At 52.6% G+C, this 12,489-nt stretch overlaps 1 protein-coding gene across 1 annotated transcript in view; it reads left to right on the top strand.

Annotated features, from left to right (window-relative positions):
* Positions 1-2,236: 2,236 nt before the first annotated feature.
* Positions 2,237-12,489, top strand: part of LOC309449223 (T cell receptor alpha chain MC.7.G5-like) — a gene marked incomplete at its 5' end in the record, with an annotated part of 441,544 nt that continues 431,291 nt past the window's right edge. The window contains one exon of the mRNA XM_082071188.1: positions 2,237-2,524. Within this exon, the coding sequence (XP_081927314.1) occupies positions 2,237-2,524 (288 nt within the window). The remainder of the gene's footprint in view (positions 2,525-12,489) is intronic.

The raw sequence follows: 12,489 nt of genomic DNA, 5'->3' as shown, positions 1-12,489 counted from the left end.
GAAAGCGCCCAGGAGTTTGTGCAATTTCTCTCATGAGAAGCATTAGAGAATGGACTGAATGTGACTCTGAGCAACAGCATCTAATGGAATCTGTTCTGAGCAGAGGAGTGATCTAGATGACCTCTGAAGGTCCCTTCTAACTGTGAAAAATGCAGTTGTGATTCGTGCTAAGATGTTTAATGTTTACAAGTATAACCAACTGAGGCACGGGCTCTGAACCTGGAAAAAGGAAAAGGTGGTTAAGTTCTATGTAAAAAGTTATGAAACTTGCTTATGAAGTTATATTGACAGAGGGAACTAACATTTTAAGGGTTAACTAAACATATAATGGGTGCCTACTAATGAACTAACACTTTAAGGCTTAGCCACACAATAAATGCTTAGTTTAGAGCTTTATGTTAAGAAGAACAGAACCCCATTGAATGCCAAGATCAGAAGTTTTACCGCACCTAGCTGTGAACTTGAGGAGACAAGATAACGAAGATTTACAGCAAAAGGGGGCGCCAGTCTGGTTTCAATCGACTTGGCAGCTTGGGTCCCAGTCAATTCAACATAATGAGCCAAAGGTAAAAAGTTCACTGTGAGGAAGCTGAAGGAGCTTCATCCAAAGACCCCTCCTCAAATTCACCAAGTGACACTGCGCAGGCGCAACAGGGGAGGGTCTATGGAAATGGTTCTCTGAGACTCATTTTAATCAGAAGCGGGGAAAGGTTATGAATACGTATAGGCGTTCCTGGGGTCATTATGAATATGTAATACCTTACTGTATTTAAGCACACTTCTTATTGTTTAAAGGTGTGCGTGTTGGGCGGAGCGAATCCCCCGCCCACCGAGCACTGTTTTGCTTATGCTCTAATGAACACGTGTTTAAGGAATACAGGGAATTGGATTAAATGTTGTTTATCCATAGAAAAAGCGTAAGTTATTTATTTCATAACCTGCATACTGACTCTGTAATTCCCCCCCTCACCTAGTCACACTGACACCTGCACGGCCATGGGCACATGTGTCCCCACACCCCCTCTGCCACAAACCAACTTTCAGTCATTGTGCTGGGACTACACAGACGCAGCTGAAGGGAGGCTCTCAGTCTCCTCACTGCCAACCGCAGGAAATCCGTGGCTGCTGTTTCCAGCCCCTGAGCTCGGAGACAGCTCCGAGAAGCTGGTCCATCTCCTGGGTCAGGGCTGCAGCTGCCCCAGGCTACAGCTGGCGCTGTGCGGGCTTCTTCTTGCTGGAGGAGGGGCGGAGTCCATTTCCCAGAAGCCAATCTTACGGGCGTGCTCAGAGCCCTGTGAGCCCGGGCGAGACCCCGAGCGTCGCTGTGCAGGACTCAGCCCCGGGGCGGAGCTGGTGGCAGAGTGGAGAGGGAGAGGGAGAGGGAGAGGGAGAGGGAGAGGGAGAGGGAGAGGGAGAGGACGCGGCGCAGCTGGAGCAGAGAGCCGGGGCTGGCAGGGGCAGCGAGGCGCGGGCGGCGGAGCGGCGGGATGCAGCGGTGCCGGGGCGCAGGGCTGGCGGGACTGGCTGCGGTGCTCCTGGGTGCGTGGGGCTGGCGGGGCTGAGTGGGAGCCGAGTCTCAGCCTGGAGAGTTCCCAGGGGACCTCAGCACTAACACTTCCGTCTCCTTCATCGTGTCCTTCCTTTCCCCCTCCCTGGCTCTCTAACATCTTTTATGATCCTTTCCCTCCCCTCCATGTCCCCTCTTCCTATTCTCACTGTCTACTCTTCCTGTCTTCATCCATTGACCCACTCATCTTTGGACCCATTTCTCCATGCATCTACTGTCTCTAACCCCACTTCATACTCTCTGAAATTCCTCTCTCATCTCTCCCTCTTCTTTCTTTACATCTGTAGGCATGTTTGCTTTCCTGCACTGCACCATACATCATGTTATTCCTCTGCTAATTCAGCAATTATTCTTCTGAATTCAGCCCTCGATGTTTCACTGCAATGCACCAAAATCTCCCATTGCCTTCCACTGTCACCATACACCCATCTCTGCACCTGACTTTCTTTTTGTCTCTTGATGCATCATTTTCAGATTCCATGCCAGCATTCTGCCCTTCCTCAACAGACCCATAGCAGTATAACCTGCCAACCATGTCAATTATGTACATTTTCCCCAGTTGTTCCCATCTCTCTCTCACCGACACTGTTCCTAAATATTTCTCAGGGGCAAGTGCCATCAGACCCAGGTGATCTTCAGTGATCTTTGGTCTTTTCTTCTCCTTTCTCTGCAGTGGCCAGAGGCAGAGCCCAGGTGCAGCAGGACCTGTCAGCAGAGACCACCGAGGGCACCGGCATCAGCATCAACTGCTCACACCCCAACATACAGTCAAACGAGTTCATCTACTGGTACCGTCAGCTCCCAGGCCGAGGCCCCGCATTCCTCACACTCAGTCACAAAGGAATGAAAGCGCTGTCGGAGCCGCCGGGTTGGCTGTCGGTGGCGGCAGACCGCCGGTCCAGCGCCCTGTGGCTCGAACGGCCCCGGCGCGGGGACGCGGCGGTGTATTACTGCGCCGTGGGAGACACGGGGAGAGGAGCCGGGGCTGCGGCCGGACACGAACCGCCGCGGGCGGGGCCGGGCGGGTGTGTCGGGGGCGGGGAGACAGTCCCAGCCGGGCCCGCCAGGGGGCGCTGCCGCACTGCCCGCCGGGACCACCTCGCCCCACAAAAATCTCAGAATGGTCGGGATTGGAAGGGACCTCTGGAGATCATCTGGTCGAACCCACCTGCTAAAGCAGGTTCACCAGAGCAGATCACACAGGAATGCATCCAGGTGGGTCTTGAATGTCTCTGGAGAAGAAGACTCCACAACCTCTCTGGGCAGTCTGTTTCAGTGCTCTGTCACCCTCAAAGTAAAGAAGTTTCTCCTGATATTCAGATGGAATCTCCTGTGCTTCAGCCTCTGCTCGTTGCCCTTCATCCTATCTCTGGGCACCTCTGAAAAGAGTCTGGTCTCATCCTCTTGCCATCCACCTATGAGATAATTATAAACACTGATGAGATCCCCTCTTAACCTTCTCTTCTCCAGGCTGAATAGACACAGCTCCCTCAGTTTCTCTTCATAAGAAAGGTGCTCTAGGCCCCTAATCATCGTCATAGATGGACTTTCTGGACTTCATCCAGTAATTCCTTATTCCTCTTCAAATGGGGAGCCCTGAACTGGAAGCAGTAGTGCAGATGCAACCTCACCAGGGCAGAGTAGAGGGGGACGACAACCTCCCTTGACCTGCTGGTCACACTCTTTATGTACCCCAGGATACCGTTGGCTTTCTTATCCTCAGGGGCACATTGTTGACTCATGGTCAACCTGTTATAATTTAGAACTCCCAAGTCCTTCTCTGCAGAGATGCTTTCCAGCAGGTCCACCTCTAAGCTGTACTGGTACCTGGGGTTATTCCTTCCCAGGGGCAGGACCCTACACTTACCCATGTTAAACCTCATCTGTTGTCTGACTAGCACCGGCATCAGAACTGCCGGGGTGTCACAGCTGCCCCCACGCCCTGTAGACCTGGGAGTCGTCCACAGACAAGTCTCCAGGCTCTTGTACTGGACAAAAACATTCTCCTACCTCTCATCCCCCTCCCACTCCCACCAGGATACAGACAGAAATACCCCGTGACAGCGGGAAGGAATTGTGACGCGAGCGGTGCCAGTGTCCTGTGGTGCCCAGGAAGGAGTGATTGCAGCTGCTGCCCCGCTGGCTCATGGCGAGGAGCAGCGAGTTTCTGCTCTGCACAGGGAGGCAGGCAACAGAGATCCTCCTGCCCATGGGCAGCCACACAGCCCTCGCTCCCGCTGCACCGACCGGCCACTGCTCCCATGGAACAGATGAGGTGTCTTCTCGGGCTTTTTTGTTTCCCCACCAGAACAGCCAAGAGATCCCAGAGCAGGTGCTTTCCTCTGGTCTGTAAACAGAGGGACTGCAGTGCTAGGATGCTAATGCAAAATTTGACTTAGAAAACAACAGCCGGAAGGGGTTTCACATTTTGTTACTTTGTTGGAGCTTGGGTATGTAGTTTAAAACTGTGTCCTCCAGATACAAGCTTTCAGGGAGATTTCAAAATGTTCCTGCTAGTGTTACAAAGTCACTGCATGCATGCAGTTCAGGAGTTCAAGCTCCACACCAACCAGGAACAGGGGATGTCAAGGTCACAGGCACCTTCAAGCACTCCCAACTGTGGCCGAGTGTTGAGACCATGAGCTTGTGTGACAGAATTCAGCAGCTCTGTAGTTGCGGCCCAGGAGACAGGATAAAAGCTTGGAATGGTCACACTGACCACAGCCCTAAGGGATGCCAGGTTCCTACTTGAAGAGTGAGACAGAAAGAGATTGTTAAGCTGCCCTAAGGGGCTGGATGTCTGAGGTGAGAGCTGGCACTGAGGCAGGGAGTGGTCAGTGCACTTCTAGGGGTGAGCCCTGTGCCTGACCATTACAGTCCCCCCTGCTTTCTTATTAAATCCTTTTGAAGCAAGAAAGGGAAAGGCTGTCAGCCTGGAGACCCTCCACATCTCTAGGAACTTTTCTTTAAGTTATGAGTAGGTGCAGCACATCCCTGAGTTGAGGACTCCACTGCGAGCAGACCAGGAGCAGCCCCTTCCCATGATGGGGCCCCCAGAGGGCACAGGGCATCTCATTTTTGAAATGTCCAGAATGCTGAGGGAGCCACAGGTGTTGCTGCTGGAGGACGGAGAAACCCAGAAGGAGCAGTTCAGGCACAGGAACAACACATCACTTCCCTTCCCCACTTCTATATTTGTGCCCCCACCAGAGTGGTTTCCCGTAGCTCTGGTATCTCAGGGCTGGGAGGCGCTTTTCTGACTCTCGCTCAATAAACAAGCAGATTGGTCTCGGCATGCACCTCGGGTATCTCGTCCTCACTGCCTTCCTGGGACAACTCTTGGGTAAGTCCTGGTTTTCTATAAATGCATCATTCTTATTCTTCTCCCAAGGAAAACTCCATGAACCTTATCAAGGTCATGCAGACAACTACTCATTAATAACAGCAAAATGCTGGGAAATATCACCTCATATTTTTGTTTTTTCACTGGTTCTCTTTATTACTGTTGGAAATGAGAAGGGAAAGTTACCTCAGATCCTTTCTCTGCCTTTTTCTGCCCTTTAACCGATCTCTCTCTGCCTCTGTCTTCTGACCTACATGCTGTCCCCGCAGGCGATCTCAGATCTCTATGCACTCCCACATTTCTCCCTTTACCATCCCAATTATTAACAGCCGATCCTGTCAAAACCATTACATGGAATTTAAAGCTCTCATCCCATTGACATTAACAAGGTGTCCCATTCTACCTCTGGGCTGGTACATGTCCATCATGACCTCCAGTTTGCTCCTAGTTGTTGACACAGACAGGGCTCCCTCTTTCCAACATTCAGCTCAGCTGTGTGTTGAATCAGGGAGCCAGGAACATATGAGATGACAGGGAATCAGGATGAATCTTTTTGTCATACCTCTGCAGGCCCCTCAACCTGCTGGAGGGCTGCAGGTCCCAGCACATGAATGTCAGGCATGACAGGCTGTTCCCTGGTCCTCTGGGCACTAGGAGCAGGGACACAGCACAGCTCTCCTCAGAGTCCAGCTCTAATCTGCTGCCCAGAACTACTCTCCACCTTGCTTTCCCCACGCATCAGGATTCTCCTGCAGGGCAAGGGACAAGGAGACTTCTCCAGCAGAGTTTTGCATCCATTCCTAGTTTGCTTTCCAGAGCCCTTCCCTGCAGAGCTGCTGACCTTCACTGTCTTCCAGGCACCATGGGGCAGGTCACTGTCACCCAGCAAGAAGGACAAGTCACAGTGAAGCAGAAAGACACCTTCCAAACAACCTGCACATACCAGACCTCCGACTTTCGAGCCTTACTCTGGTACCAGCAGAGGAAAGGCCAAGCTCCCCAGCTGGTCTCATATCACGCAGGATCTGGCCTCAAGCGCAGCGACCGTTTCAGCACAACTCTGAACACCACGGGGAAATACAGCGTCCTGCAGGTGGAGGAAGTCGAGGTGTCTGACAGTGCCTTGTACCTCTGTGCTGTGCAAGACACCCTGGTGCAGGGAGCTTCCTTGGCTGAGCAAGAACCCCGGGGAGGGAGGGGATGTGTCTGTGCAAGGCTGAGCTTGTGGGAAGGGGCCCTGAGCTGTGCCCTGGCAGCGCTGCTTCCCCTGTGCCCCCAGGGATCTACAGGGGAATATCCTGTGATGTAACATTTTCTATCCATTCCAGTCACCATCTATGCACACATGGTATTCAGTATTCTCATACTAAGTCAAGGCAGTATCTTCTTCTTGCCAATGCATGGGAAGCTCCACTGTTTGACAATGTGCAAGCAGCACACACATGAGCCATTGCATTGACATGTTAGTGATTTGTTCATCTTGACCACTAGCAATAGTCACAGGCACATCTGCCCCCTGTGGTAGTATCTGGTTTTGTCTTATCTCAAGAGGGAGACAACTGATTGCATTATGTTCTTTCCTCTTGAACTTCACCCATGAGAGTTGATTTTGAGGTGTTTTACCTTTTCCTTCTTATCTCTCTTAGTATGACAATAAACTAAAATAAACACAAAGAAAAGCTCCTCCCAGGCAGCTCCCAGCATGGGGCATCCATGGATCTTCATTCCCTTGTTCTCGCTGGGGGGGCAACAAAAGGCTCAGCCACATATCAGCAGGTGTCTCATCTCTGCCACTGGAACATGGCCCCAGGGTGTCTCTGGGGATATTAGAAATTCTCATGGGAGCTCATCAGTTCCTTCTGCTCATGGTGTAATATGAACTGGCACTTCTGGTTGCAAGTGTCCCGTATCTGCTGGATCAGGAATAATGTGCACTGCTCTCTTTCCCTAATGGGTTTTTCTGTCCTTTTTTGGGGGGGACCCAGAGGTGGCTCCTCAAGAGAAACATCTCCATGAACAGCAGTGGTTGCAGAGCCATGCACTGTCCCAGATTCTGCTGGCTCAGGGGGACACATGCAGCACAGCCTCTGCTGTGCAGACAGTCCCTCTCCAAGCTTCACATAGTCATGTATGACGACCCAATGCCTGTACCAGCCTGGGCCCCACACCCTGTCCCCTGGGCAAACACAAGGCCTACCCCAGTACAACAGCACAGCCCAGAGAAAGGCTGCATTGCCATTGACCAACAGCAGCAAATGTCACACCAACTTTGGAAGGTGTCGAGATTGTCCAAAGCAGCTGTAACATTCTGTGCCCTTAACGTGTAACCATTCTCAGTCCTCTTGGGAGCTGCACACCCCAGTCCCCAGGAAGGAAACACCAGGCAGCCAGTGACCTGAACCCATAACAGGAGCCCCTGAATTTCTAAATTTCAGGTGCAACTGAGTAGGCCAGACCAAGAAAGCAAGAGCAGGAGGCAGGAGTGAGGATGATCCCAGACCCCAGACCCCAGCCCAGGTCAGGCAGTGCCCACACTAGCAGGGTGCAAGGGTGCAGGTGCCCATGGGTGACTGTTACTCTCTTTATCTCTGCTGCAGGACCAAAATGGATGGGCACAAGCCATCCAGGACATGGATGGGGTGTATCAAAGACAACTTTCTGATGCAGACATTCCGTGAATGGACATGGGGAGAGGCTCTGTTGGACCTGCTATTCACAAATGAGGAAGAACTATTGGATGATGTAGGGTTCAAGCGTAGCCTTGCCTGCACTGACCAGGAGACTGTGGAGCTCAAGATCTACAGAGGACTGACCAAGTCAAACAGGACTACTTCCCCCACTCCAGGAGAGTGCAGCACACACAGTAGAAGAAGGAACAGAGAAGCTCTTACTGCCAATTGTACATGCCCATGTTCAAGGGCTCACTTTCAGAGCCATCCAAGTGTGTTCAAGGAGCTGACTGGACTCAGTCCCTGAAAGGCAGAAGGAGCAAATACACTCAGAAATCTTGTCTGTACTCATTAAAGGCCAGAAGGGAGCTGGGAGCAGTTCACATGGGATTTCTGAAGGTAAATCATACCTCATCACCCTCAATACTTTCTACAAGGAGGTGACTGGTGACAGGAAGTCTGTGGATAACAACCAGCAAGGGGAATGGGAAGCAACTGTGGGACATGACTTTTGTTCAAAGAACCTGGACAGGCTGAAGGAATGGACTGATTGGAACCTCATGAATGCCAAAAAGAGAAGTTTTGCATATGATGGATAGATCAACCCCTGCAATCATACAGGCTGGGGCTGGCTGCTGGGGAAACAGATCAAGAGAAAATGAGGAGGGATTTGAGGAGACACTTAGCTGAACATAGGACAGCAGTAATTAGGCAATCCCTTGCAGTAATTAGGACCAACTGCATCCTGAGCTGTATTATTCAAATTGTTGACAGCAGGTGCTGGAAAATGATCCTGCCCTTCTGTCCCATTACAGATCACATCTGGGGTACTGCATCCAGGTTGGTGGTCTGTGGTCCAAGAAGGGTATTGACATCCTGAAAGGAGTTCAACAAAGTCCACCATATATATTAGGGGGCTGATGAACACGACATGAGAAGCTGAGAGAACTGGATCTGTTCATCTTAGTGATGACTCAGGGGAGAATTTCCCGTTTTCCACAATGACTTGTTCAGAGGAAAAGAAGAAGATGGACCTAGTCCATGGAACTGCCCAGGAAACAGAGGGGAAATGCTTGGTAATGGGATCTGTTGTAGATGACCTCTGCAAGTCACTTCTCACCTACATTCTGAATTTGTGGCTCCCCCTCTGCTCCCCTCCCTGATATCTGCACACCCATGGGCACAGTAGACCTCACATCCCCTCTGCCACAAACCAACTTTCAGTCATTGTGCTGGGACTACAGAGAGGCTGCCGAAGGGAGGCTCTCAGCCTCCTCACTGCCAACCACAGGAAATCAGTGGCTGCTGTTTCCAGCCACTGAGCTCGGAGACAGCTCTGGGAAGCTGGTCCGTCACCTGGGTCAGGGCCCTGCTCTTCCCCAGGTTGCAGCTGGCGCTGTGCTGGCTTCTTATTGCTGGAGGAGGGGCGGAGTCCCTGTGAGCCCGGGCGAGACCCGAAGTGCCGCCAGCGCAGGGTCAGCCTCCGGGTGGAGCTGGCGGTGGAGAGAGGAGAGAGAGAGGGAGAGGAGGAGAAAGAGGCGGAGGAGGAGGAGGCGCGGCCGGAGCAGAGAGCCGGGGCTGGCAGGGGCAGCGAGGCGCGGGCGGCAGAGCGGCGGGATGCGGCGGTGCCGGGGCGCAGGGCTGGCGGGACTGGCCGCGGTGCTCCTGGGTGCGCGGGGCTGGCGGGGCTGGGTGCGGGACGGAGCTGAGCCTGGGGTGTCTCCTGCCGGTCCCTCGATGCTGTCGTCCCCTCTGGCTTTTTCACGGATATCTGGCCCCAACCAGCCTCCCGTCCATCCCACATTCCTTCTAGAAAACTAATTGCTATATTCTTTGTCCAGCACTCCCCGTTTCCTGTCTGTCCTCTGTGTCTTTCCTTATAACTCATGAAGTCATTGCTTCACCTTGATACTTTTTTCTATCATTCTTTTGCACCTCCTTTTATTTTTTTTTAATTATTCTACCCTTCCAGCCATCACTCATGCATTCATCTCTCCACCAACTATTAATGGACATTTCCATTATAGCACATGTTGGCAGCTGCTGCAAACCTTTCCCCTCGTCATCTCTCTGTGTTCCTGACATCTTCTGTGGGATTTCTCTCAGAAAACAGCAGGCAGGGCTGTGCAGTTTATCAGGTATATATCTTCCTCTTCTCCCTGGCAGTGGCTGTGGGCAGAGCGCAGGTGGAACAGGACCCATCGGCAGAGACCATTGAGGGCACCAAAATCAGCATCAACTGCTCACATCCCAACACACAGCCAGTCGACTACATCTACTGGTACCGTCATCTCCTGGGCCGAAGTCCCGAACTCCTCGTGTCGGGTTTTAAAGGCTCCAAAGCGCTGTCGGACCCGCCGGGTTGGCTGTCGCTGGCGGCAGACCGCCGGTCCAGCGCCCTGTGGCTCGAACGGCCCCGGCGCGGGGACGCGGCGGTGTATTACTGCGCCGTGGGAGACACGGGGAGAGGAGCCGGGGCTGCGGCCGGACACGAACCGCCGCGGGCGGGGCCGGGCGGGTGTGTCGGGGGCGGGGAGACAATCCCAGCCGGGCCCGCTAGGGGGCGCTGCCGCTCTGCCCGCCGGGGCCACCTTACCCCACAAAAATCACAGAATGGTCGGAGTTGGAAGGGACCTCTGGAGATCATCTAGTCCAACCCATCTGCTAAAGCAGGTTCACCAGAGCAGATCACGCAGGAATGCATCCAGGTGGATCTTGAATGGCTCTGAAGAAGGAGACTCCACAACCTCTCTGGGCAACCGCTTCCAGGGCTCTGGCACCCTCAAAGTAATGAAGTTTTTCCTTGTATTCAGATGGAGCCTCCTGTGCTTCAGCCTGTGCCTGTTGCCCCTCATCCTGTAGTTGGGCACCTCTGAAAAGAGTCTGGTCTCATCCTCTTGACATCCACCCATGAGATAATTATAAACACTGATGAGATCCCCTCTCAGCCTTCTCTTCTCCAGGCTGAATAGACACAGGTCCCTCAGTTTCTCTTCATAAGAAAGGTGCTCTAGGCCCCTAATCATCTTTGTAGCCAGCCCCTGGACTTCCTCCAGTAATTCCTTATCGCTCTTCAACTGGGAAGCCCTGAACTGGACGCAGTACTGCAGATGCAACCTCACCAGGGCAGAGTAGAGGCGGACGACAACCTCCCTTGACCTGCTGGTCACACTCTTTATGTACCCAAGGATACCGTTGACTTTCTTAACCTCAAGGGCACATTGTTGACTCATGGTCAACCTGTTGTAATTTAGAACTCCCAAGTCCTTCTCTGCAGAGCTGCTTTCCAGCAGGTCCACCTCTAAGCTGTACTGGTACCTGGGGTTATTCCTTCCCAGGGGCAGGACCCTACACTTACCCATGTTAAACCTCATCAGTTGTCCGACTAGCACCGGCATCAGAACTGCCAGGGTGTCACAGCTGCCCCCGTGCTCCGTAGGCCTGGGAGTCGGCCACAGACAAGTCTCCAGACTCTTGTACTGGACAAAAACATCCTCCTACCTCTCATCCCCCTCCCACTCCCACCAGGATACAGACAGAAATACCCCGTGACAGCGGGAAGGAATTGTGACCGGAGCGGTGCCAGTGTCCTGTGGTGCCCAGGAAGGAGTGATTGCAGCTGCTGCCCCGCTGGCTCATGGCGAGGAGCAGCGAGTTTCTACTCTGCACAGGGAGGCAGGCAACAGAGATCCTCCTGCCCATGGGCAGCCCCACGGCCCTCGCTCCCGCTGCACCAACCGGCCACTGCTGCCATGGAACAGAAGGGGTCTCTTCTCGAGCTTTTTTCTTTCCCCACCAGCACAGCCAAGAGATCCCTGAGCAGGTGCTTTCCTCTGGTCTGTAAACAGAAGGACCCCAATGCTACCATGCTAATGCAAAATTTCACTTAGAAAACAACAACCAGAAGGGGTTTCACATTTTGTTACTTTGTTGGAGCTTGGGTATGTAGTTTAAAACTGTGTCCTCCAGATACAAGCTTTCAGGGAGATTTCAAAATGTTCCTGCTAGTGTTACAAAGTCACTGCATGCATGCAGTTCAGGAGTTCAAGCTCCACACCAACCAGGAACAGGGGATGTCAAGGTCACAGGCACCTTCAAGCACTCCCAGCTGTGGCTGAGTGTTGAGACCATGAGCTTGTGTGACAGGATTCAGCAGCTCTGTAGTTGCGGCCCAGGAGACAGGATAAAAGCTTGGAATGGTCACACTGACCACAGCCCTAAGGGATGCCAGGTTCCTACTTGAAGAGTGAGACAGAAAGAGATTGTTAAGCTGCCCTAAGGGGCTGGATGTCTGAGGTGAGAGCTGGCACTGAAGCAGGGAGTGGTCAGTGCACTTCTAGGGGTGAGCCCCGTGCCTGACCATTACAGTCCCCCCTGCTTTCTTATTAAATCCTTTTGAAGCAAGAAAGGGAAAGGCTGTGTAAACCTGGAGACCATCCACATCTCTAGGAACTTTTCTTTAAGTTATGAGTAGGTCCAGCACATCCCTGAGTTGAGGACTCCACTGCGAGCAGACCAGGAGCAGCCCCTTCCCATGATGGGGCCCCCAGAGGGCACGGGGCATCTCATTTTTGAAATGTCCAGAATGCTGAGGGAGCCACAGGTGTTGCTGCTGGAGGACGGAGAAACCCAGAAAGAGCAGTTCAGGCACAGTAACAACACATCACTTCCCTTCCCCACTTCTACATTTGTGCCCCCACCAGAGTGGTTTCCCGTAGTTCTGGTATCTCAGGGCTGGGAGGCGCTTTTCTGACTCTCGCTCAATAAACAAGCAGATTGGTCTCGGCATGCACCTCGGGTATCTCGTCCTCACTGCCTTCCTGGGACAACTCTTGGGTAAGTCCTGGTTTTCTATAAATGCATCATTCTTATTCTTCTCCCAAGGAAAACTCCATGAACCTTATCAAGGT

This window comes from Streptopelia decaocto, assembly GCF_964273445.1.
Source record: "Streptopelia decaocto genome assembly, chromosome: 22".
In the NCBI taxonomy this organism is placed as follows: domain Eukaryota; kingdom Metazoa; phylum Chordata; class Aves; order Columbiformes; family Columbidae; genus Streptopelia; species Streptopelia decaocto.
The sequence above is the reverse complement of the archived record's forward strand: the minus strand, read 5'-3'. Positions and strand labels throughout refer to the sequence as shown.